The 26,563-nt window shown below is 34.9% G+C and overlaps 4 protein-coding genes across 5 annotated transcripts; 2 read left to right on the forward strand and 2 right to left on the reverse strand.

Moving 5' to 3' along the window:
* Positions 1–106: 106 nt before the first annotated feature.
* LOC105281018 lies at positions 107–2,180 on the reverse strand. The gene is given in 4 exon segments (XM_011341932.3): positions 107–444; positions 570–878; positions 2,043–2,132; positions 2,135–2,180. Coding segments are annotated over 4 exon segments (489 nt in total). The 5' UTR covers positions 2,166–2,180; the 3' UTR covers positions 107–385.
* A 2,689-nt stretch (positions 2,181–4,869) lies between these two features.
* Positions 4,870–7,870, reverse strand: LOC105281012. Of its 2 annotated transcripts, none has more exons than XM_011341925.3 (4): positions 7,603–7,870; positions 5,869–6,706; positions 5,354–5,650; positions 4,870–5,198 (listed from the first exon to the last, which is right to left on the reverse strand). In XM_011341925.3, exons 2-4 carry the CDS (start codon positions 6,668–6,670, stop codon positions 4,969–4,971), a joined length of 1,329 nt encoding a protein of 442 aa, XP_011340227.2. In that variant the 5' UTR covers positions 6,671–6,706; positions 7,603–7,870; the 3' UTR covers positions 4,870–4,968. The 2 variants fall into 2 exon arrangements, with proteins under 2 accessions (XP_011340227.2, XP_011340226.2); XM_011341924.3 differs by having other exon boundaries at positions 5,857–6,706.
* Positions 7,871–9,124: 1,254 nt separating this feature from the next.
* Positions 9,125–18,654, forward strand: LOC105281013 (cilia- and flagella-associated protein 43). The gene is made up of 16 exons (XM_011341926.3): positions 9,125–9,409; positions 9,549–9,808; positions 9,977–10,313; positions 10,676–11,012; positions 11,252–11,523; positions 11,635–11,901; positions 12,110–12,381; positions 12,482–12,695; positions 12,779–13,125; positions 14,854–15,139; positions 15,315–15,664; positions 15,811–15,992; positions 16,155–16,753; positions 17,021–17,437; positions 17,605–17,706; positions 17,767–18,654. The coding sequence occupies exons 1-16, from the start codon at positions 9,194–9,196 to the stop codon at positions 18,088–18,090; spliced, it is 4,782 nt and encodes a 1,593-aa protein (XP_011340228.1). The 5' UTR covers positions 9,125–9,193; the 3' UTR covers positions 18,091–18,654.
* A 1,738-nt stretch (positions 18,655–20,392) lies between these two features.
* On the forward strand, positions 20,393–26,208 carry LOC105281011 (transferrin). The gene is made up of 10 exons (XM_011341923.3): positions 20,393–20,618; positions 21,041–21,267; positions 21,783–22,086; positions 22,468–22,811; positions 23,226–23,476; positions 23,739–23,974; positions 24,570–24,849; positions 25,046–25,107; positions 25,197–25,456; positions 25,753–26,208. The coding sequence occupies exons 1-10, from the start codon at positions 20,543–20,545 to the stop codon at positions 25,840–25,842; spliced, it is 2,130 nt and encodes a 709-aa protein (XP_011340225.1). The 5' UTR covers positions 20,393–20,542; the 3' UTR covers positions 25,843–26,208.
* The last annotated feature ends 355 nt before the right edge of the window (positions 26,209–26,563 follow it).

Raw genomic sequence — 26,563 nt, forward strand, 5'->3', positions numbered from 1 at the left:
GCATACGTACATATATTCAATTTATTAAAACTTACATAAATTAGAAATCAAGTAACAGCCGCAGTCGCTGCACGGGAGGAAAGAAAATGACAGAAAGCAGAATTAATAGTTGCTCATCATTAATATTTATTGAATAGATGCGTTTCGGCTTTACATCACATATAGCGTATAGTGCAGTCGAACATCGATAGATTTTCTCGCGACATCATCATTTCCAACATCCTCTTACAAACCATTGCACCTGTATACGTGCAGAGAAAAAATTGTGTTGAAATATTACTCGCGCAACTAGATAAACTCTCGACAATAGCCTAACGATTAATTTGACAATTAATATTCTACTTCGCGTTTCTTGATGGCCTTCTGAAATATTGCAAGTAACTCTTTAGGACAGTCTCACTCCGCCGGAACCAGGACACTCGCCTTTGCTCTTCACGGCCAGTTCTGTGCAAGGACAATCAGTGTAACTAACAGTGTTAAGTTAAATATGCAATGACATCTTATCTTGTAAATTATTTAAGCTTTGTTCGATCGTCACGATATATTTCTGAATATTTGTGCATATTTACTCGTTCCCATCTCGCAGTTGTGAACATCCAGAGTGCACTGCGTGCCGAAAGTCCTCGGCTTGACGTTGGGATCGGCAGGATCGTGAGCGCAAACAGGATCATAATCATTCCCGCATTCTCGGGCACAATCCTTCTTGTTCTTCTTCGCATCTTTGGCAGCCTTGATGGCATCCTTTACGTCCTTCGATGCGGTCGCCGCTTCTTTAATATCCTTAGGCTCCTTTATGTCTTTCATGGTGGTCGCCTTCGCGTCTTCAGGAAGAGCATACCCTTCCTCGCAGAACGTGAACATGCTGAGGAATGCCATCGCTACGGTGGAGTGAGAAAAGAGAAAATTGAGAATAACAAATATTGACCCAACGTTCCAAAAACTTTAATCCGATTTCTTCCTTCTATAAAATGACAGATTTCTGCATTACAGTTGCAATGTACCAAATGATGAATTATTTCTAAATGTTATCTTGGATAAGTACGAGAGATTACTACTATGTATAATAATTTTCAATGATTGATGTGTGATCTCTGAAAGTGTTTCCATTGAAGAATAGCAGAGGACGTATTACGTAAATCCATTGAAAGTGGCTTAACGTCTCGTTATGATGCTGCGCGGCCTTAATACGCGTCTCTATTGGATGATTGCGGCTTTATTGAAAAATCAAGGTTTATTTTAAATCGAGATCAGTCCGCTCCTTGCGGTGACTGCGACGTTCCTTCACTCAAGGCCACTTACGCCCACGCCCATTTAAAGGTATTTTCTTCGACTCTCTGTGGTTTGATTTTTTCGGAAATCACGCGAGCAAATGATTTTCGCATGAATAATGGCCACAATTTTCGAGTCAGTTATAAATGATTAATTGGAAAAAGCACGCTTGAATAGTTTTGTGATGTAATATCAGCTGAGGTCAAGCTGGACTGGGTTATAATCAATGCGAGGTAAGAAATGCAATTCTATCGCAATAATATCAAGATTTTATCGTACTATAAAACTTAATAATTAATTATACTTTCTTGAAATTGTTAACTTAAATTTTGATAAAATTTGCAAGAGAAAAAGAAAGATTTTCTTTTAGAAAAGAATATAATCAACTAATGAGTTGTAACATAATATTTTAAGCGGAAAAAGATATTTTAAGTAATACAAATTTATAATTATACAAATGTACAATTATGCATTAATGTTATGCACGTAAATTATATATATAAAAAAATAAGTTTAATTAAACATCTCCTCGTTGCTAGTATTTCTTGATACACGTAGTTTCAATTTTCCTACTGATTCTGATGTGTTTGCTTGTGGAAACAAATGATTAAACTACACTACTAACAAGTTGACGTTACATTCATTAATATTCAAACTATTATTATTAAATATGTCTCCTTGCAAAGGCAAAATCTTCTAATATATCACAAAGAATAAAAATCGATATTAATTATCACGACATAAACTTAAAGAAGTCCGTATATTTTTCGTACCAACTATAATTGCTACCTCCATTGCTCCGGATGATCGATGACGGCTCGTAAGTCGAAAGTTGGTGTCAATTTGTAAGCACAGCAAATGGCTATCAAGAGAGGACTGACATATCGTGTCACCATGCTACGTTTATAAGCTGAGTGTGGCAGTTAAATCTATCCCCACCTGGGAGGAATTGAGAGTAGGACGCATCATGCTCAGATGATGATAGGCTTAATTACACTTTATATGGCACCTGGCTTCTGACACGATGCTAAGGAAGATCTTACTTGCAGCTAATTAATTAAACGAAAGTTTAATAACAAAAAGATGTATAAACGATCATATTATATATGTAAATTTGTGTAATTTAATAATATCGTTCATGTTTAATAATATGATATCTATGAAGCGATATCCCATACAGCACGAAAAGATTGCATATATATTACAGGAATCTTCCACCGCAACGTAGCAACATTGCAAATTCACTGCGAAATGTTTCTGCAGCATTGCTATGGGATTGCAGCAATGTGAAAATGTCCGCTTTTCGGAACATTGCAACGAAACGTCATAATAATATTGCAATGTAATGAATTTGCAATAATTATAATTATTCATTATTATATACTTTAAATATTTTTATTTATATAACTTCAATATTTTTATTTATTAACATAAATAGACAATTATATGTAATATAACAATAGTAATAAAAAATGAAATAAACATTTTCTCTATTTTTGTTATAAAAAAGTAACTGTTCTTTATAAAAAAAAACTTAAAAATCCTCTTCTTGAGATATTATTTTTCCTTTAATTATGTTAAAATATTTTTCCTTTAATTAAATAATTGAATCTTCTTCGTTTTTGTTTGTATGTTACCTGTAAAAATAAAATAGGAATTAAAATTCATATATTAGCATAAAATTACATAAAAATATACATATACTGCAAGTATGTATAGAATTATATGTAAAATGACATACTTTGATCTCTCAATCCTAACCGGAGCTTGAGCAAGCCACTTGGAAATGCATTCAGCAATTTCTGCATCAGTGGCATGATTGTGTATTTCACGAACAGCTTGTATAACAGAAAAAGTTATTAAAAATATTACAACTATTAATATGCAGTTTTCTAATGAATTTCCATAATTTTGAGGTTATAGTGATATAAACCGTGAGATAGGCAAATAGAGTGATTCTCTATTATAATTAATTAATAGATACAAGATTTTAACAGCACACAAGTGCTATAATTAGACATAATATTACAAAAAAGTACTTACCTTTCTTTTTTACGTAACTACTTTCTTTTAGAATGATGCTCGCGTCGTACAACCACCATATGCTTTAGATAGTCGAAAAAGACAAGCACCGCATGCACATATATATTACCGAGCTCAGATTCTGGTCATCACACATCATTGGTCGAATAGATTTGGACGAATCTCGTTAGGATAGGAAGACTCCAATGTTTTAATAAAATGAATTATTAATATTAATTAAGTACAAATTTTGATTGTGCAATGTTTCCGAAATATTAATGTCATGTTGCTACAAGTGTGCTGGTATTTTGCGGATATATATCTCTTCAATGCTTTGTACTGCTGCATTGCAATTTGCAACGTTGCAACGTTGCTGCAATGTTGGTGCAAGTTTCTGTGCTGTATGGGATGATGCGACTTACTATTAGGTTCTAAAAATTTACAATTTACATCATACGTACGTGCAAAGATTACTAAACGGTATTTCCAAACATTTGTATTTCTGTTTTATTAAAGATTTTTTACCGAGAATTGCATTTTATGATTCATATATACTTTACGTTTATTGTTTTCGGGACAGTATTAGTTTATTACGTGAACAGATAAATTATACGTTAGACATTGTATCTAACATAACAGTATATTCATATATTTTATACAGGGTGAGGCACTTAAAACAGGCCACCTGAATATCTCGGCTGTTATTGGTGATAGAAAAAAATGTGTCAGACCAAACTTGCATGGTTTCGAGGGACACATAATTTGTTCTAAATAATTTTTTATTAGGTGGCCGCGTAGAGGTCAACTTCGTTTTTTTAAATGGTATGATATGTTTTTTTACGTACCATCTAGTAGAGCGTTTGAAGATACGCACATTGATCTACGGGTCAAAATCATTCAAGTCACTGAAGGCCAATTGCAAGGGAAAATAATTTACTTTAATATATTGCCTAGAGTTCTCTGCTATTGAAAATACCGTAAACTCAGAAATGAAAAAGTTCTAGCACTTAGAAATTTTAGCCTTTAGTGACCTTGAATGATTTTGACCCGTAGATCAATGTGCGCATCTTCAAATGCTCTACTAGATGGTACGTAAAAAAACATATCATACCATTTAAAAAAACGAAGTTGACCTTCATATGACCTCTACGCGTCCACCTAATAAAAAATTATTTAGAACAAATTATGTGTCCCTCGAAACTATGCAAGTTTGGTCTGACGCATTTTTTTTCTATCACCAATAACAGCAGAGATATTCAGGCCTGAATTAGGTGGCCTGTTTTAGGTGCCTCACCCTGTATATGTTATATTTTTGTGCAATATCTTTTATTTAATTTCAGCGCACTTGTATCTGCGTAATAGCACCAAATAATCGTGCTGCCGTGGCACTGAGAGGAAACACCATTCTTGTAATCTTCTCTAATCGTGAGGTCTCGAATGATGTCGATTGCGAAATACATCCGTTGCAGCTTCACCTATCTGCAGTATTTTCCAAGAGAAATCATATCAAGGAAAAGTGCTCTTTTTTATCCAATTTCAATATGTAAGGACGGATAAAGCATTTAATACACAAATGGATGTATGGACAAGGAAAAATTTATATAAGATAAATAAATAAATAATTACACAATAGGGACGCGACAATAAAATTCGATAACGATGTAAACGAGACGCTTCTTACTTCTCTTCTTGCTTCGTGAGCTGCCTCTCTTCCTCCATGTAGCTCTTGAATAAACTCAAATAGTCGGTCCAAGATTCGTGGAACGTGAATGCTTCGGTTACACGACATACGAGCGTCGTGCATTTCTCCGTCGTATTAGAACGAGCACCGTCTTGCGCCTCGTATTTCTCAATGGAGCTTCTCACTATAGATTCAAGGTCGTTTAGTGTTCTCGAACTGGTATAAGCTGAAAAGTGAGACATTTTAGAATAACAGGCGAGTCAAGAAAATACAAAATATGAAAACATTAAAATTGAAAAAGTTTCAAATTTATGTCACGAAAGGTACCGGCTAAAATTAAAATAAAATTCAAAAACATGAGAATATCTCATAAAAGCTTACGCGATGATAGACTCCGTTCTTCTTCATCATCGTTGTCTTTATTGGAAACCTTCTTCTTGATAATCTCAAGCTTAGGTATGAAGAGCAACAAGCAAATCGCCGCGATAAATTTCACTATCATCTTAAAGATTACTAATTTTAGTATGATCTTTGCGATGGTGAACGCGTTCAGTTTGAGGGCGAATGGCAATCCTAGATCAAAGCTTGGCAGGATCGAGATATGAGACACGTCCGGAAGTGCGTAGGGCGCACCATAGATCGGGGTTGGGACGGAAGTGTGTATAGAAGGACCATATCCTGCGAAATGTACAACAGAAATAATTAAATTATAATTTAGAGAATATTTATGTTAATATATAAACTATATTGCTAAATACATATATAATATGTAATTGTAAACACATTTTTATTTTATTATTTTACTATAAAATTTATATAAAAGTGTAACATGCATAGCAATTCTAGATGAATTACAAAGCTTCAGTATTAATGATTGACGATACCTCTAGCCTCACCTTGTTGGGGCGGCAGATAGGAGTTTCCGGGCGGTCCATGCGAAGACGACTGCTGATAAAACGAAGAATCATCTTGCGGCCCATACGAATTCTGTGGCGGGCCGTAATGATTCTGTGGTGCACCGTAACGATCATTGTAGTCCGCTGACGGCTTGAAGAATTGGGTATATGAATCGCTAGGCGAGGATGCTCCTGGACCGCCATAAACAACACGCGGATTCTTCGACGCGTACGTCGAGCCGTACTCCGTTTCCGATTTATAGATGGGTCCCTGTACATACTCTCTCCTATTCACGCTCGTCTTTGAATCTATTCTGACCATTCCCTCCCGTGGATCGTCGCTAGTACGCGAATGTTTCAGTGCCTCGAGATAGCTGTCCGTCTTCCAAGCAGCCTTCGACCCTTTGTTGGCCCAATAATGGCTATGAGATCCTCGAGAACCAGCGTCTCTTGAGGCGGGTTTCCGAGAAACACTTCCGCCACGTTCGCCCGAGGATACTTGGCTGATAATCGTGGGAGTCACAAAGGAATCTATCTTCGTCGACGTGATATCGTGCGAATTGCTGAAATTAGCGATTATTGACGCTTTAGTGAATACCGGTGGACCAAGAACAAGATCCTTTCCCAGTGTTATGGACGCCTCAGATTCCTTGGCTTCTATCTTCAAGGTTGAGGCGTCTGGGGTACTGTGATGATTTGAAGATAGAGCTTCGTGGGATGAGACCAAAGTGAGATGAAGCAAGAAGACTGCTACGATAGGATGGAGTCGTTGTTTAAGATGTTCTCGTGCGTGATAAGACATTATTGTAATAATAGATTGTTGCAAATGGAGGCTAATCTGTAAGAAAAAAATGCATTTTAAATAATTCGTTAAACTTATATAAAAAATAATGTTATCTTGTTTTAATTAAAACTTTGTAATTTTATAAAATCTTTAATCGACATATCTTATGCAAAAGTTAACTATAAATATTCTCATTATCATTATATCTGCAAATAAAATATTGAAAGAGTTAATTGAAGGAAAGAATTAAGAAAGTTAATAATTACAATAATTTTTAAAGAAATTTACTTTTTTTAGATAAATAATTCAGTAAGGTAGAATATTTTTGTAAATTCTAACAGTGATCTTCTGAGAAATCTTTAAAATAATATTGTTTGTAATTAGGAAAAAAGATAGACAAGTAGTACGAGAGGTAGGACATGAGATGCCTTCTTGATGAGAGTAGAGGGTCCCTTTTGAATACAAAATGGAAGCAAATACCATGCATACTAAGTGAGTAGCGGTCTTCGCCCCTTTTTAGCGATCTATCGGTTACTTGAACAATGACCTTAATTTACAGATACAAAGATGTAAAATAATGAAATAGCTATAATTTGCAGCTGTAGAATAAAATTTTGTAAGCAGTTTAATTTGATATGATCACATTATTTAGATTATGCCAATAGGATTATCAGTTTTTATTTAGAAAATAAAAATTAAATTTATTACGAAGAATCAATCTTTGTAGATTTTTAGTACACAAAAATAATAACTATAGCAATAGGAAGTGCCATTACAAATAATCATATCCCATTCGTAAGTATCTGTAAAACTTTATTCATTAAATTTTATTATTAATTACATTAATCTACTTTGTGCCATTTTATATATCAGATTTACGATAGCTGCTAAGAGTTAAAAATAATCAAGCAGAAGAAATCTAGGAAAATCTTTCACAAATATATACGTACATTGATTAATTCCACTTAAACGAAAAGAATCCACATTTGACGGAGAATAACGTTGATTTTAAATTTTCAAGTTCTCAACTGTTTTCTGCAGAAGTCTGATTTCTTCTCCGTAAATCCGTAATCTCACGAATCATACACCCTGACACTGAATAATGGCGGCACCAAATGCTATCCACTTCAAAACCGTTTTAACAAGTAACGAACTCACTGGACATTCTCCTGGCAGGCATTCACGTCGATCAACGCTCGTGAATAAAAAATCGTCGCCCTCGCTTCGTCTATATATGCCGTTCGTATTCGGAAGGGGCACAAGATTCACGTTATTGGGTTACTATTCCACTGTGCCCATGCTTCGACATTTCCATCGTATCCGTCAATCGATCGCTAAGTTCTGTCCTTTGAAATGCAAAATTTTCACACTGCTTTTTAATTTAGGAAATAAACGTTTCTGTGATTTATGGAAAGGTATGTGTGTAGTGTAGTATGATGAAATTAATTACATAATTGTTTTATTGTATTGTGACTAATATTCTTATATATTTGTTTGAATTTAACAAATTATTAATATTACTATCAATAATAAAATTAATATTATAAATATAAAATCTTTTTCATATATTTTTCGTATTTTTAGATAATTGTGTAAAATACGAGAAAAACTTTTGACATAATTTTGGAGAGCATATTTGCTATTTGTTAGAAATATTTTTTGTTTGATGGAAAAGACGTCAGATAATCATTTTGTAAAATTATCAAAAATTCCAATTTGTGCGTGTATGTGAGAAGATCAAAGGCGTGGGCCCATTATTATGTAGTGGGTGATGCAGATGATAACGGTGCTACCACTATCCTTCAAGCCTCCTACAATTCTTTGATCCAGTGGCACACTTTTAATGACATTAATGGCATTCTTTCGGTGATTCTATTATCTTTCGAGGAGGAATGCAAATATCTTAGCTGATGACAATTATGTGTACTCGTCCGTACTTTTTTAACAATTAAAACACGTGCACAAATGAAAGGAACGTTTTGCTGTACCAGATTCTTTACTGCGAGCTTCTTTTTATTCTGTACTTTTTCTAGATTATTTATTTCATATAATATTATAATATTATTAACTAATTATTTATCATTAATTTTAAAAAATGATTACTCTTATAAACACTTTTAAAATAATTTTATCCACCCTGTGAATATTAGTTAGAAAGAAGTAACATGTATTTATCAATGAATTATTCAATTTTGTAAATTATAAATTGTATAAGATTTAGTTCTCTAAAGATAGTAAATCTATAAATCTATGAATTTGAGCGCATTGTGAATGCATTTGAAATGATTATAGAGACTGTCTAACGCAGTCTCAAACCTAGGAACCCCAATCGATATACTCACCCCGGTCTCTGAGCAACCAAACACGGTGGTTACACAGCACGGTGGTTATATGCATCAATTTGCTTATTATACAGAATCGAGTTTTAACAGCGGAATTGCGTAAACGAAGCGAGTTTATTAGCATACAATAACAAATTACGTAACAAAATGAATTTTTCAAGCAGCGAAACAAAGTACGTTCCACACGCAGAAATTTCGAATGAATTGCAGTTTGTGCTTGTATTTATATTTGATATGTCACAGGTGGATAAAATTTGGAAAGCCTCACGACTTCGTCTTTGTTGGAAAGGAGACCATCGCAACGGCTTCTGGCATTTATGTGAGGTTTTTGGATCTGAACACGAGAGAAAGGCGAATCGAGCGTTTCGACAACAAAGAAAGGGGCGATGGCGCATCGTGTTTGGCTGGACATTCGGTATACATTATTATTTATAATATTTATTCATTTAGATCGTAAAAATATCAAAATTATAACTATCAGATTTTAATAAAGCGAATTTCGTACATATTTTATTATTAGATATACAAGTATCATGACACTTTGAAATTTGTAGGTAGTTCCCATATTTTCCGTGGTCGAAAGGAAACCTAATCCTAAGATATCAGTATTCGCGTATCCAACGCTACGAAGAATTTCCAGATGCGCGCTTCCTGATAAAGTCAATGATTACTTATCTTGTTCTTTCGCTGGCACGGAATATCTCGTAAGTCTGACCAGCTTTCCCGATTTTCGACTGATCGTGTGGCTCTGGAAAACCGGCAATCACGTTGCTGCGCTTAACACGAAGATAAATAATCTTGTCCAAGAAATTTAGTAAGTATTTTTACATAGCTTTTCTGTGTACTTTATACATATATTATAATGCATCACGCACATCTTAATTTAAATATTATTTTATAATATCTAATATTATTATGATACAAGATTTTAAGTTTATCTTTTGAATTTGCCCCAAAAATTAATAAATCTTATTTCTATTAGTTGTTCATCAAATTCGCCGCACTTGATATCGCAACTCGGTGTCACCGATGGCACATTCGCGGTTTATCAAGTGCGCACGTGCTCGAAAATCGTAAGTATACATCACATGAACGTGCCAGTTCCGGAGTGCAAAATTGTGTCTTCGTCCTGGACGCCGGAAGGAAACCTGTTTGTCTCGGACGAGTTTGGCAATGTGTGGCTCGTGGCAATAGATGCTAATAAATTATATTCAGTAGTAAAATCGGAAACACACGAACCGCCGAAGAGCAAACCCATCGTTGTCGCTCACAAGGGTGCAGGTGGTGTGATAGTTGTGGATGCTAATAATGAAATTACAGTACGTATTGATACGTTTAATTTTAGGTTCATAATATTTTATGACAGAGAAACAATATCAATTCAAATATATGTAACATATCATAAGTTATTCTTAAATTATCAATTTTTATTAGAAACAAATATAAGATTAAGAAATAAAAATAGGAAAAAATTTATGATTAAATAATTTGAGGAAGCAAGACAAAATAGGGAAAGAATTGTATAGATTATAATGTTACATTGATATTTTATAAAAATCAAGATAAATTTCAAAAGTTATTATTACAGGATTATTTTAATTTAGAACTATTTCTTTTCTAATACAATATTTCTAGCATCTTAATCATGACATGATTACTAGATACGTCGCAATTTTTTCAGTTGTACAAAAAGTCATCAGCAAACTGGAATGTGTCATGGCAATTTGTGTGGTCTATTTCGACTTTCTATTCCGTCCAAGCAGCAAAACAACATTGTTTCAAAGATGGGATTTTATTTCACTCCAGAAGTGGAGAAATTTTTGAGATCAGTACGCAGCAGGACAATGTTCCTCACGTAGAATTTACTCATACTGATGAGATAGAATACAAAGCATTGCTTTCTGTATCTCAACGTACAGATCACGTCGCCGCGATAGACCGGTTAGATCGTCTTTGCATTTTCGAGTTATCCACCGGCAAATTGACAGCAAGATTATCCCTGAGACACCATGGCGAAGGTAAAATCGAATTCTCTTTTTCACAAAAAGTTTGTTTCCCGTTTACATAACTTGGGGTGAAACATTATCGTGTCTCTTGATATGTTCTCTTTAATTTAAAAAATACACAGTATATTCACTTTTATTATTTTTTTAAATTATATGTTCGTTTAATATAAGTAGTAAACGAAATAATAATAATATAACATTTTTTTCAACACTCAGCTAAGATATCACTTAATAGAGCCGTCTCATTTCAGTTCTTGCTGCAAATTCACATCCTGTTCTACCAATGCTTGCATCATGCAGCATCAGTGGCAATTGCATTTTCATTGATGTCACAAATTCTTCATCACCTAGAATATTTAATTGTTTTCATCTTCACAAAGACCCTTTGGACAGAATAAAATTTTCGCTCCGTGGCGAGCTTTTAGGAATCGGGAATTCCCAAACTGGCAGAATATTTATTATCGATAAGCAACGTGAAGAAAGGCAAGTGGATGTTCTCGGGCTTATAGAAGTTGGCGGACATGTAAGACAATTATATAAAACATTCAACATATTTAGAGCAATTATATTGTGACATTTTATAATAGTAATGTAAAACATGCAAGAGAATTTCAATTTAATTTTCTCTTTTCAGATCACTGATTTCCTGATATACGAAAAGAGTAACAATCGTTTCGAAATCTTGGTTCTTATAACGGCGAATCCTTCCATGGCTTCTGTCGGTGGTAACAAAGTGCTCGTATACAATTGCGAGATCTCGAGTAACTTCTGCGCGCATGCCACGTGTGTGATTAATTTGTTGACGCCTTATAGAATGCTCTATCATTACGGATCAAATCAGCCTCTAAGCATATTGTGCATACCCTCTTTATCCAAACAGTTGCATCAAATGGAAATACAAGTAAGCTATTACTTGTGGAATAAATCATATAAATTAAATTGCTTTTACATTATTTGGTATTTTATTTAGATAATCGTCAAAACACTGCAATTTTATATTATTCCGTAGACACGCAGAGTTTTCGAAACTTACCGCCGTTTTTATTTTAATATTTATCTTTTTCCATTCAGATTCTAAAAGCGAGACACTTATCAAGTTTATTTCGCAGAATGATTTTCAAGATATCAAGCTGACGCGAGCACTCTTCGCGGTGCACCAAATGAGAAACATCGGCATATTCGTGACCAATTCTCGAGTGATAACATACGGATACGATGGCTTAGTTATAATCAGAAACAGCATAGATCTTTGCAAGGTAGCCGCGGTTTTTATGCCGCACCATCGTAGCAAAGGAGGCATAAAATATGCAGTTTCCTCGCGCCTTGGGGAAACAATTGTTTCCCTCGGAAGAAACGGAGATCTAGTTGCTAGTCGAGTCCGGTATTGTGTCATTAGTCCCTCTTTTCAATTTTTAATTAATTACTATTTTACATTTAAAGTACTTGCAGAAGATTCTACATTAATTTAATTATGCAAACAGATTACCAGAAGCAAGAACAAACTTGTTGGAAACTGGCACTGCAAGTGTACATTTGTCGGTCAAAGACTTTGCTTCGAGTTCCAATGTATTCTACAATTTAGAGGAAGAGACTTGGTTGGATAGTGTAACCGCTGCTAAATTGAAAGCCGAACGAGACGAAATTTTACCTGTACGAGCTTCCATCCTAGCCGATCTGGAGAAGATAAAGAAACAAGTACATCCATAAGGATATTTTTATTTTTATTTTAGGATTAAAATGCAATCGTTGTACTAAGAAATCAAAATTTACAAAAATAGATTCGCGAGCTGCTCGACATCAATGAAAGCAAACCACCAGATGCCCAGTTACCGATTTCAGCTTTCGACTTGAATCGCGAGTCTCGGCAACGAAAAATAGAAGAGGCACGACTTGAACGAGAGGAAGTGCGTCGTAACATCGAAGAAGAATGCGCTCAACGAGACCAGCTGGTATCGTACTTGCGTGAATTATTCTGGGAACCTTTGTTAGTTAAATCATGTGCTCTCAAATCTATCGGTGGTGATACGACAATTCGGAATTATCCTCTCGTCTCACCTACTCGGAAAATGAATGGCATTCAGGCATGGGATAGGCTATCTGCGGATACTGATGAATTTTTATACAGGTATTTATCTCTTCCTTGTATTTATGCTTGCTAATATCGCGCTTTACTAAACGATAATAATATTAACCGAACGATAATTGGTTTAATGTCTTATTAAAATTAAATTAAAATAAATTAAAATTATATCATAGCTAAAAAATAATATTATATTTTTATTATATTTTTAGCTATGATGATATACAGGGTGAAGCACCTAAAACAGGCCACCTGAATATCTCGGCTGTTATTGGTGATAGAAAAAAATGTGTCAGACCAAACTTGCATGGTTTCGAGGGACACATAATTTGTTCTAAATAGTTTTTTATTAAAAGAAAAAATGTCTAAGGGCTAGAACTTTTTCATTTCTGAATTTACGGTATTTTCAATAGCAGAGAACTCTAGGCAATATAAAAAATAATGATAACAACAACTCAGAACTTCGCGGAAAAAGAAAACATTTCTAAGGGCTAGAACTTTTTCATTTCTAAATTTACGGTATTTTCAATAGCAGAGAACTCTAGGCAATATAAAAAATAATGATAACAACAACTTAGAACTTCGCGGAAAAAGAAAAAATTTCTAATGGCTAGAACTTTTTCATTTCTAAATTTATGGTATTTTCAATAGCAGAGAACTCTAGGCAATATAAAAAATAATGATAACAACAACTTAGAACTTCGCGGAAAAAGAAAAAATTTCTAATGGCTAGAACTTTTTCATTTCTAAATTTACGGTATTTTCAATAGCAGAGAACTCTAGGCAATATAAAAAATAATGATGACCTAATGGTGGACGCGTAGTGGTCATTGAAGGTCAACTTCGTTTTTTTAAATGGTATATGTTTTTTTACGTACCATCTAGTAGAGCGTTTGAAGATGCGCACATTCATCTACGGGTCAAAATCATTCAAGGTCACTGAAGGCCAACTGCAAGGGAAAATAATTTACTTTATATTTCCTAGAATTCTCTGCTATTAAAAATACTGTAAACTCAGAAATGAAAAAGTTCTAGCCCTTAGAAATTTTTTCTTTTTCCGCGAAGTTCTGAGTTGTTGTTATCATTATTTTTTATATTGCCTAGAGTTAGTTCTCTGCTATTGAAAATACCGTAAATTTAGAAATGAAAAAGTTCTAGCCCTTAGAAATTTTTTCTTTTCCGAGAAGTTCTGAGTTGTTCATATCATTATTTCTTATATTGCCTAGAGTTCCCTATTGAAAATACCGTAAATTCAGAAATGAAAAAGTTCTAGCCCTTAGAAATTTTTTCTTTTCCAAGAAGTTCTGAGTTGTTAATATCTATATTTTTTATATTGCCTAGAGTTCTCTGCTATTGAAAATACCGTAAACTCAGAAATGAAAAAGTTCTAGCACTTAGAAATTTTAGCCTTCAGTGACCTTGAATGATTTTGACCTGTAGATGAATGTGCGCATCTTCAAACGCTCTACTAGGTGGTACGTAAAAAAACATATCATACCATTTAAAAAAAAGAAGTTGACCTTCATATGATCTCTACGCGTCCACCTAATAAAAAAAGTATTTAGAACAAATTATGTGTCCCTCGAAACCATGCAAGGTTGGTCTGACACATTTTTTTCTATCACCAATAACAGCCGAGATATTCAGGTGGCCTGTTTTAGGTGCCTCACCTTGTATATAATTTTAATTTATTTTAATGTAATTTTAATGTAATTTTGAAATATTTTAATAAGATATTTAATTTTGAAACGTTTTAATAATATTATTTTGTAGCTATGACATATACAATAAATCAGTAGATGAAGAAACCGAAGATGAAAGACAGGAATCCGCAACAATTAACTCGGCTAGCAACAATAAAACACATGAAATAGCTAAAAAGTGGTACTCGCTAGCGAATGAAGACGAAAAGTTATGCATATCGGGTACCACGACACATAAATGGATTCAGGATGAAAATATAGCTTCAACGCATCAGCTATTGACCTCTCGCAACAGTGATCTTGAAACCATTCTAAAGAAGGATGCCATTATTGAAAATCGAGAACGTAAATTGAAGGTAACTAAAAATTTATTCGTTTATTTGAAAGTCAAACATCATCATGCTCAGCTATTTCTTTAGAGATCTTAATAATATCAAGATTATTTTCTAAATTGCTCATTAATAGATATTTTATATATTATACGTAATCATATTAACATTTTTATTAATAAATCAAACTTTTTTTCAACAGATGCATTTTAATGATCTCTTCGACGAAATGAGACGCACAAAGGAACATGAGTTAAAACGCGCAAAGGAACGCATCGACAGGCTTCAATATTGCGCCTCTGAGCTGAAAACGATGTTTGGAATAGATTCCTTACTAGAATCAATCGATATACCAACTTGGAACGTTGAAGAAATACCTGACTACGTGGTAACTGTAGAAGATCATGAAGTGTCCAAGAAACGATCACAGCAAGAAGAATCCGAAAACGAGACGGTCGAGACAACTCAAGAAGATGAAAATAAAGACAGAAAAGAAGACAATTTTTATACAAAAGCTCTCGAGAGAATGATGGATGGCGTATTAGAACCTAAGTGAGTCCAAAATATTGAATCCAAAACTTATTACTTTTATAAATAATTATATAAAAATTAATACGAATAAGCTTCTGTATTTTTATTAATGAACATTTGAGATATTTGTCTACAAAATATAAATCTATTAACTTATTTTTTCCAAGATGGGAAAATGAAGTGAAGAAAGAAGTACCTGTACCAGAATGCCTGACTGCAAAGGATGCTTCGAAATACACCGACGAGGATGTTGCAGCTATTGCATTATATGAATCCAAAGTGCAAGCCCTGCAAGAGAAACGAGAAAAATATAAAGCGATGTTGCAGGTCGAGATTACAGAAACGAAAGGTCAGTTATAATGCTCAAAGGAATAAGTAAGAAAAGAAATAATCGTATATCCATGTTAGAATAAAATTATTTCTTATTATTATTTCTTCAAATAACCCAAATTTTGGGAAATCTTGTATTAAGATTAAATTAACATAAATATAATACACATACGCATTTCAGAGGCCTTGCAAGAGGACATCGCGGCGTTCAACAACAAGCTGAAGGATGTAGAGCTGAAAAGGATACAAATCGACTCCGCGATCCTTCAGGAAAGATTGATAAGGGTCCGCGCGATTCGCAGATACCAGGCCGAAGTCAACGGCAGACAGGAAATTGCACGTTTTGAAGACGAGGAGCACGCACCAGCGACGCAGGAAGCCCTCAAGCTCGCCGACGAGTGCAACTCGCTCGAGGTGGTTGTGTCGGAGTTGAAAGCTCGATACGACAATCTCTGCAAGATGGAGAAGCGGCAGGAAGCCAAGTTCCGTGGTGAATTCGCAGACTTGAAGCAGACGAAGGTGGAACATTTGCTGAGACATTACAAGAAGCGACCCAGGGTCGGCCGACTCACCACCACGTCCATCACGTACCTGACGGAAGTAGCGAGATGTGTCACGAGTAACGAGAAGTCGGATATCTTACCTGACGACTGCCTGGACTTCCTCAGAGGTATGGATGCTTTGGACACGATGCCCAGAAATCTACCGCCGCAGATTAACGCCAATCACTGGCGAACGATGTGCAAATTGAGAAGAGCGAAGGTCGAGGTGGAGACAAAGGTGAGGGTGAAACCTGTTACACGTTACAACGTTATTACTGCATTTAGATTCACCGACATTTCATTTATTACTTTATTACGAAGGATTGATGGGTTTATAGTAAATATATATATTAGGAAGATTTGTAATAATTTAGTTTTTAATTTGAATACTAATCATTAAAAGATACAATTAAAATATTAATAATTAAGAAAATTTATAATTGTGTTGGATGTCATAAATAATCTTTGAATCATAAATTTAATATTAAAGCATGCATTATTAAAGGTGAGATGCTGCGCGATAGAAATGGCGGAGGCGGAGCAGACGCTATCGTTTTATCAGAAATCGATGCAGACAGCCGATAACGTCGTTGCGTGCAAGAAGGTCACTCTGGATAACATGGAGAAATCCCTAGCGCAACTTGCAGAGGAGATGGAGGTTCAACTCGTCTTGAAAATGGGTCAGATCGAGGTCCCGCTGCGAGGTGACCCCTCCGACTATGCGGATACTGTTCTCGTGACACGTGACGAGCTTCTACGTGTCAACGACAGAATCGTCGAAGCCGGGAAACGTAAGCTGGAGGCGATGCAGAAGTCTATACATTTGCGGAAGGTCGTGTCGAAACACGAATGGCAGCATGCTTGTGAGAAAATGATGCTGGACGATCTGCAGCAAGACTTGAAGGATGTTCGAGAGTTCAAGGTGCATTTCCGTGAAAATGAGCAAAATTAGTGAAATATAAAATTAGAGACGTTTTCCATATTGTTATTATGTAAAGCTTAATATCATTATATATATATATTAGTAATTTCATTATTTTATTTTATACAGGTAGGATACACACAATTTTACAATATTACAATTTTCAGATCACAAAGCACGTGCTCGAATTCCTGAAACATTACCCTCACAGTTTGGATCTGGAGAAAGAATACGGAAAGAAGCAAGCCAATTTACAGATGTTACGGAACGTGAGTATCAATTGTCGTCGGCTACCACAAATGGTCTAATAAATCCTGTACTGATTTCAGAGACTTCGCGAGATGTTGGATGTAGAACACGCGCGTCTCCGGGAAACAAAGCTGCTGATGGCAAAGTGGAAGAAGAAGAACGACAAGATAACGAAGGAGATCAAATCGAAGTCGTCGGATATTGAGGAGCTTCGCCAGCTACTTAACGATCCATGTCGCAAAAGGGATGAAGAGTCCCGGAGGATGAGATTTACTGCGATCGCACGGCGTACCAGGCTCATTATGAAAGTGGAGAACAATTACGAGCAGCTGTTAACTTTGCACGCTCGTCTGGAAGTTCTGAAATTGCGATCGTATCCTGTCTTGCAGTTTAGAGCCACGTAAGATTAACGCGTTGAGAAAAAGACTCGAATATTCAATGATGTCAATTACGGCAAAATTATCCACGTTGACTCATTGTGCATTTATTAATTCATCAATCTCGTCTGTTAATAATAAACTTGTATTATTTATATATTCACGAATGAGTCAGGTATATCAAGTGCATTTTCAACGAATTCTCTCACAGAATGCAGATTCAATGTAGATTTAGCTCGGATGCATATTAATGACACTCGTATAATGATATTTTTATGTTACGTTTGCAACCAGTACTTATATAGTGATCTTGATCGAGCAAAAAATTATGCGCATGTAAAGAAGGAAGCTTATTGATTCCAAGAAGGGAATAAGGAAAGTGATGTCAGTGTAACATTATCGAAACCTAAATGATAACTCGGAGATCGAAGAGAACATGTGCCATATTTTCTTTTCTTATTTAAAAACCGCAGAAGATACATTAAATGTATTTATAGTTAATTATATAGACATAGTTGAGTAAGTTTCATAAAATGTAACTTTTAATGTAAACGGAATCTTTAAATAAAACGTTTCTTTCTTTTAGTCAAAGAGGTTTTTTTTATTTCTTACTATCATATTAAAAATATGAAAATTACATCATCTAATTCTTTTCAAATATTCATAAATTTATATATATTTTTATTAATTTATTTTTACGATAGTTGCCGCAAAATAAGTTGTAATAAATGTTCTTATCTAAAATCAAACTATATCAACATTACGCATTGAAATTTTGCATTTATCAACAAAGTTCATCATGAGTTATCACTGAATGTTATGGCAACTCGTGATATTTTATTCTTCGATAGTTCGTCGTCCGTTGTGAAAAATATCCCGGTACTTTATTGACACCACTAACATCTGCAGGTAGTGAATCACGATATGACATGCAGGTTATCAATCACTGCAACGTCACATTGTTCGCCAGATAAAAATTAACTTACACATTGATAAAATTGTTTGAAGAAAAACATTTTTATGAACACTCAACAATTTTACGCATTGCAGCAGCACGTCATCGAGTACTTCTGATATTTTTCAATCAAGCTCAGAGATTACATATTTATAAACCGCGCTGTTTTGTAACGATCAGCAGTCAGCACAAGAGTACATATGCGTAAATGAGCTATTTATTCAGCTTGTGTTCTATCGGGTGGGAGTGGAAAAAAGAGCTATGGTCTCATCATGACCTCAACCGGGGAATTACCACCAGTGCTTTCCTCGTGTCGTGACAAAGATACCCAACGGTCCCAATCTGGCAATGCACACGTTAATATACTAACGATAACGTGCGTGTGTACGTACACACGTGCGTGCATCGCATTTGAAGAGCTATCGCAGCGAAGGACGCGAATTGGCCGGATAAAGCCGAGGACATGTCCGTTAAAGTTAAGACACGTTGGAGGAGGTGGACGAGGACTGGATCGGAGAAGAAAAATCGCTCTTCAAGGATTTTCCTTCGCGATGCTACCAGCGCGAATGGACAAGGAACCCATCCTGGAAAGTTACCGAGCACGTTAATGACCGCTGCCGGCCCAAACCGGCGACGACGTACAGATTTAACGATATTCAGCTCTCGTCTGTATACGGGGTGTAATAATATGATAAATATTTCGTGCGGAATAATATTCCTGTTGAGAAACGAGAAAAAAGGATAATTAATGGAGATTCCTGATGTTACAGCAATATGTCTACTTAGAAATTATAACTTCTTGATTCTCTCAGTTGTTTTCTGTGTTTACTACTTATAGGATACATTTTGTCATCGATTTTGCTAAACATTAAAAAAGAAAAATAAGACAAAAGTAAATTAAAAATTTAAAATTAAATAGTACGCTTTTATTGTAACAACAACAAATGTAAAAACAGGAAATTTCATAATTATCATTCTTGATACTGTATTAACAATGCGATGTCAAAATTACTAATAGAACTTATCAAAAATATGCTTTCGAATTCTAAAAAACATCACTTCATTTCAGCGTCGCTTTAATATTCGCGATTAATTAATACGATAAACACGAAAATCCTGTCTTTCTCTCTCTCTCTCTCTCTCTCTCTCCAAAAAACGACAACGCAACGAAGCTTTAACGAGGAAAGTGCCATCGCCACAGAAGAGGCGAGAAAACGAATAGATAATTGACAACGATGGCGTCATTATGCGAAACGAACGGAGAGAGAGTACGAGGGAGATCGCCGAGCGATAAACAGAGACAGAGAAGAAAGAGCGAAACTCCCCCTCCAGGTTGAAATCCGACGAAGAAAAAGACGCATCTATATAAGGACGTACGTAGACTGCCGCTTCGGACGGTCTTGACAAGTTGTCGCTGACCTCTGCTTGGATCCTCATCTTCCTGACTTCGCTTTCCCGAGCGACCTTTTCTCGAAGAAGAGTCGTCCGGTGCAATCACAACCCGTGCGAGGTGCCATAATCAAGATGCTGCACAAATTTATGGTGTTCGCGGTTTGCGCGGTGGCGGCTGCATCCGCTACGAGTCCGCCACTACGAGTGTGTAAGTATTTCATGAGAATCGACAATTTTTATATGATAAAATTATCTTGAAAAAATCTTTGAGAGAGACTTTGAAAAAGTCGGCTATCGGAAAGAGCGAGCAGAAACTGAAGGGAAGGTATTGCCCTTTCTTAGACACATTTGCGAACTTGGTAAAAGGTAAAAGGTAAAATCTGATCTTCAAATAAACAGGACATTTTTATCTTCTACAATATTTATTGTTACCTTTGTATTAAATTTTAATTAATTTGATTATAAGCAGAATTTAAATTTCATGAAACTAAATTTAAATTAATCCTTCAAGTCATTTCTTCAGATGCAAATATGTATGAGCAAGTGTATATATCTGATATAGTAGAACAAAAATCTATTGAGACATAAATAAGATTCATATACACGATGCATTTGTTATTACACGTATAGTTACAATGTGCATTCCGGAGCTATACTCGAAAGAGTGCGCGAAGATGATGGAAGACTCGGCCAGCAAAGGCTTTCCGATAGCGTGTATTTCCGGACGCGATCGCTACGACTGCATTGAAAGAGTCGGTAAGAAGGAAGCGGACATCGTTGCCGTAGATCCGGAAGACATGTATCTCGCCGCAAAAAACAAGCTGACTGAAAAGGCTGGGTACAAAATCGTTGAACAGGTAATGCAAGCACGAGTCATATTTGATATATTGAAAATTGAACTTTCCATTCCAATTTTAGCAGAATTAAAAACATTTATTTACTATCGATTTTATTATAGGAAGTAAAAAAAAGAATCTTAAAACTTAGAAACGTAATGTAAATGTAAAGATATATTTTATACAAGATTTTTTTAATGTATGTTGATATATATATTTATAAAATAAAATATTTACGCTACTCATAAAATAGGAAGAGTAATTGCGGTAATTAAGCAAAATAAAGAAAACAAATACGTGAACATAATTTATACTGACTATAAAGATATATATTTTAAAGAAAGTATATCGAATTATTCCAAATAAAATAACTTGTTTCTCAAGTATCATCCTCTTGAAGATACTCTACAAGAATTTTACAATCTTTATAAGAACATTTTTATGATCTCTATAAGGACATTTATAATACTACCATATAAATTATTACGCAGTATGAACAATGTATAACGATCGCTTTTTCTTCATTTATCCATCAGGTAAGAACAAAGGAGGAGCCCGAGGCGATATATCGTTACGAGGCGGTAGCAGTGATACACAAAGATCTGGACATTAACAATGTCCAGGGCCTGAGGGGGCTCAAGTCCTGCCACACCGGAGTGGGTCGCAATGTCGGTTATAAAATCCCTATCACGAAGCTCACCGCGATGGGCGTGTTGACCGACATCAACAACCCGGAATATTCCGCTCGCGAGAATGAGCTTCGCGCTCTAAGCACCCTCTTCGACAAAGGCTGCTTGGTGGGCAGGTGGTCACCCGATCCCGCGATCAATCAGAGACTCAGTAAGTGGCAGCAATCTTCGAAGCTTGCGTCGATTATGTCATGTAGGCGAATCGTCGGTAAACAATATTGTTAACTGCGAAATGACGAAGCACGCGCACTCACTTCTGATACGAATCAATTTCATATCTCGATTTTACGTGTCGATTAATTGCAATTTCGGAAATTTTAAGACGATCATTATTGATGAGTCGTCGTAACGCTTTTTGAGAGATACCTCTACTTTTTCCTTTTGTAAATATTAACACATATTCGGATCGTGAATCGTGTTCAGGCAATAGATTTCAATTGTGGGATGTCATTTGAGGAAAATTGCAAATCGCTTTAATCTCTCGCTCAAATGTTTTAAGTAGCCAATAATAAATCATTTCTTCATCTTCCAGAGGAAACTTACAACAACATGTGCGCTCTTTGCGAGTCACCGGACGTGTGCGATTATCCAGATATATACTCCGGATACGAGGGTGCATTGCGTTGTCTTGCTCATAACGGCGGCGACATCGCCTGGACGAAAGTCATCTACGTGAAGCGTTTCTTCGGTCTGCCTGTCGGAGTCACCCCGGCAGTGTCAACGTCCGAAAATCCAGCTGACTTCCGATACTTCTGTCCGGATGGTAGCAAAGTGCCCATCGACGCCAATACAAAACCATGCACTTGGGCAGCACGACCATGGCAAGGATACATGACAAATGGCAACGACGCCAACAACCTGGACCATATTCAAAGAGTACGTATTTATTCCTAAAAACATAATTTAAACATATATTAAACGTATATTAAACATATTATATTAAACATATAGAATTAAACATATATTCTATATATAATTAAATGAATAATATAGTATATATGATAAAATATTATTTTAAACAGAAATGTGTTTTTATATCTATAATAAAGATAGCTAATAAAAACTTTGAAAGATTACAATTTAAAAGATTTTATAATTTATAAAGAAGATATGTGTCGCGATTTATTTTAAATGTTTTGAGAAATATAGCATATGTTAATTAATTCGACTAAATATTCTTTACAAAAACTAATTATTGTAAGAAGAATAAGAAATAAATCTCGCTCGTGACTAGATCGGTTTCATTTTGACACAATAAGTTGTACTTATATTTCTCTCGGAATGTTTCAGGAATTGACGCAACTGGGTCAGCTCGGTGAGAATGAAAAGGCAAATTGGTGGAAGGATCTCATGTTGCTCGACGAGAAGACCCTGGCCGTTGCCGCATCACCAGTGTCACCGGAAGAGCACTTGAAGAGTGCGAAATACATGGACGTGATTGAAAGGAATTCTGGAGCGCCAGAGAGGGATGCTCGCTGGTGCGTCTGGAATGAAAATGCGTTGAACAAATGCCGTAGCCTCGCTAGAGCCGCATTTTCTAGGTAATTAAACATGAAATACAACTGAATCCTGTGTACTTGTGGCAATAACGAATAACAGTTAATTAATATATTGAAAGTATATGTAAGATTTTATTATTAATTTACACAAATGCGAATAAATGACGGAATATATTAAGATCATGATCTTGTCTTAATAAAACTTCAGATCATGATTTATTGAAACAAATAGTCAATAAAATAACATCGAAAATGCAGACGCTATTATTACTATTTTATATCAAATTATATTATAATTCAACAGAGATGCTAGGCCCAGATTTGATTGCCTACTGGAGAAAGATGAGGCTTCTTGCTTGAAAGCCGTTCGGGATAACGGAGCGGATATAACTGTGATTGATGGAGGATCAGTAAAGCAAGCGATCGACAATTACAACGTGAAACCGATTGTTGCTGAGACTTATGGTGAAGGATCAACGAAACTCAGCGAACGACCAGCCCTCGCTGTCCTCAAGAGCGGCTCTTCCATAAATGGATTAGGTGTGTAAATTAGCATACTTAAAACGCAAACATTCCATTACAATCTGCAAAACCTGTTGTGAAAATTTATACCAGTAAATCGAATTTATCGTGTTTGTTTAATCAAGCTGAAACTGATCTTTCCTTGACACGATTATTGAAATACTAATAGCAATTAGCATTTAAGAATTTAAATAAAAATTAAATCTACAAATTAACGGAAAATTATATTTAAGTTAAAATTGAGAAAAACACTTAATACAGTGAAAAGAGGAATAAAAATATAAAATAAATAAAATATAAAATATAAAAATATAAAAAATACAAAAAGTATTGACTATGTTAATATCATTTTAATAATAATTTATCACTAATGCTGATTCAGATACTTCGTTATTTACAAAAGCTCTGGATTTAATATTCCAGAAAAATTTTATATTTTCGCGAAGAAGATTTCTAGCTCTTTAATAATACATAAAGTTAATTTTGTATTTAATTACGATATAATTAAATAATACGTATAAAAAACTATAAATTTTGGGCTATAAATAAGCCCAAAAGAAGAGCCCATTTAATCTTCGATTATGCATTACTTACTATGTTCTCCATGATACAGGTGATCTCAGAGGTAAAAAGTCTTGCCACAGCGGCTACACAGGTGACTTCGCCGGTTATATCGCACCAACGCACATTCTTAAGCAAAAGGGTCTTATTATTGGATCGGATGAGATAGAAAGCTATTTCTCCAAATCTTGTGTACCCGGAGCACCCGCTGATTCAAAGCTGTGTCAACTATGCGTTGGTAACATCGAATCCGATGACGATCAAGTAAAAGCAGCCACAAAATGCAGACCGACGAATGCCGAATATTACAATGGCGGGAAAGGTGCACTCAGGTAATACCTTCTTTATCAACATCTTTGGTCAATCTATACAAATCAGTTCAATCCACAACTTTGTATTATCGAAAAACAAAATTGAAAATATTGATTATACAAAGCTTTTCAGTTTTATAGTAAAAATGTATGTGTCCCATGTGTTTGTAGAAATTTTACTCATTTTACGAAAAATTTAATTTATATTTTTTTCCAGATGTTTGAAAAAAGGTGACGGAGACGTTGCGTTCCTACCTTTGACAGCTCTCCAGCAGCTCGGTAAAAAATACGAATTTAATAAATTATATGTCATTTTATAAGGATTTTGTTTATACATGCTTCTCACATTGCACATTATCATGTTCTAGATGAGAAGGATAATGCAGGCAAACGCGAAGATTATGTATTGCTTTGCCCGGATGGTGGTCAAGCGCCCATCAACGAATGGTCGCGTTGCAATTTGGGATTGGAACCACCAAGAATAATCGTCAGCTCGGCTGGAAAAACTCCGAACGCCTTGGAAGAATTGAAACATGGCATTTTGGCCGCAAGCACCTTATACTCCAAGAATCCGGATCTGCTACGTCTCTTCGGTGCCTGGGACGACAAGCATAATGTATTGTTTAAGGTAAAAATCATTAATCATTATTTATCTATTAAAATATTATAATTAACTTCTCAATTCTCAAATCTTTTAGTTTCTATGAATTGTTATATTGCATATAGATTTTATCTTCTTTTAGTAAAATGTAGTCTTTTCAATTTCATAACTGTTTATCTTGCAATTAATCTAGATGCGTGAACTTTTCAGTCTTCATGAATTACACATTGCATATACGAGATTTTCTTATATTTTCTCTGTAAAATATAATTGCTCGTCCATATCAAAACTAGGAAATAAGTATAACATGCCATTGTTCTCAGGATGACGTAAAACAGCTGATGTCCATCGACAACACGTGGGACAAGTGGGACGCTTGGAAAAATGTTCAACAGGAGTATGGAAATCACTGAAACTTAAGAATCCAAGATCGCCTTGGTCGCAATACTCTCGATGGATGTCGTACTATATGTGATACTGCTGATACTACTATCGTCACTCAGAAATTATATCGCTTTAGGTTTTAGTGACTTGCGCAAATACTGCAAGAGGACTGTTAAATAAAACGATCGCTGTTATCTATCGATAACCTTGCTTACGTTTATGCATTGACAAATAATATTGTCATGATAGAGATTGCCTTATTGATTACTAATTCATGCATAGCGAAGCATGAACTTAACTCGAACCTATTTGCTTTTAAATTCTTGATACAATAAAAATATCTATTTCTCCGAGCAGGTGTATATTATGAACACAATATATTATCTTATAAAAAATTCCTTTAGAAATAGGTATACTTTATTGTCTACAATTATTTATAAATTGGATATAATTTATTATTTAAAAATACATATAAACAATTAAATTTTGTGTCTTACACAAGAAATCTTAATTTTAATTAAAATGGAAGAGTCTCCAACTTCCTTATTAGGAGAATGCAGATCCTTTCAAAGAAAAGATAAACTTGATTATTTTATATTTTATATACTATTTTATGTTTTAACCATTATTATTTTTATATATTTTATATTTTATATGAATGAATTTATATTGTATATTAATAAAGTTTGTGTACCAGAAATCTTAATTAATTTTAAAATTAATAATAATAAATACAAAATTAATAAAATA

The sequence above is a fragment of the Ooceraea biroi genome, chromosome 5 (genome assembly GCF_003672135.1).
Source record: "Ooceraea biroi isolate clonal line C1 chromosome 5, Obir_v5.4, whole genome shotgun sequence".
Classification (NCBI taxonomy): Eukaryota; Metazoa; Arthropoda; class Insecta; order Hymenoptera; family Formicidae; genus Ooceraea; species Ooceraea biroi.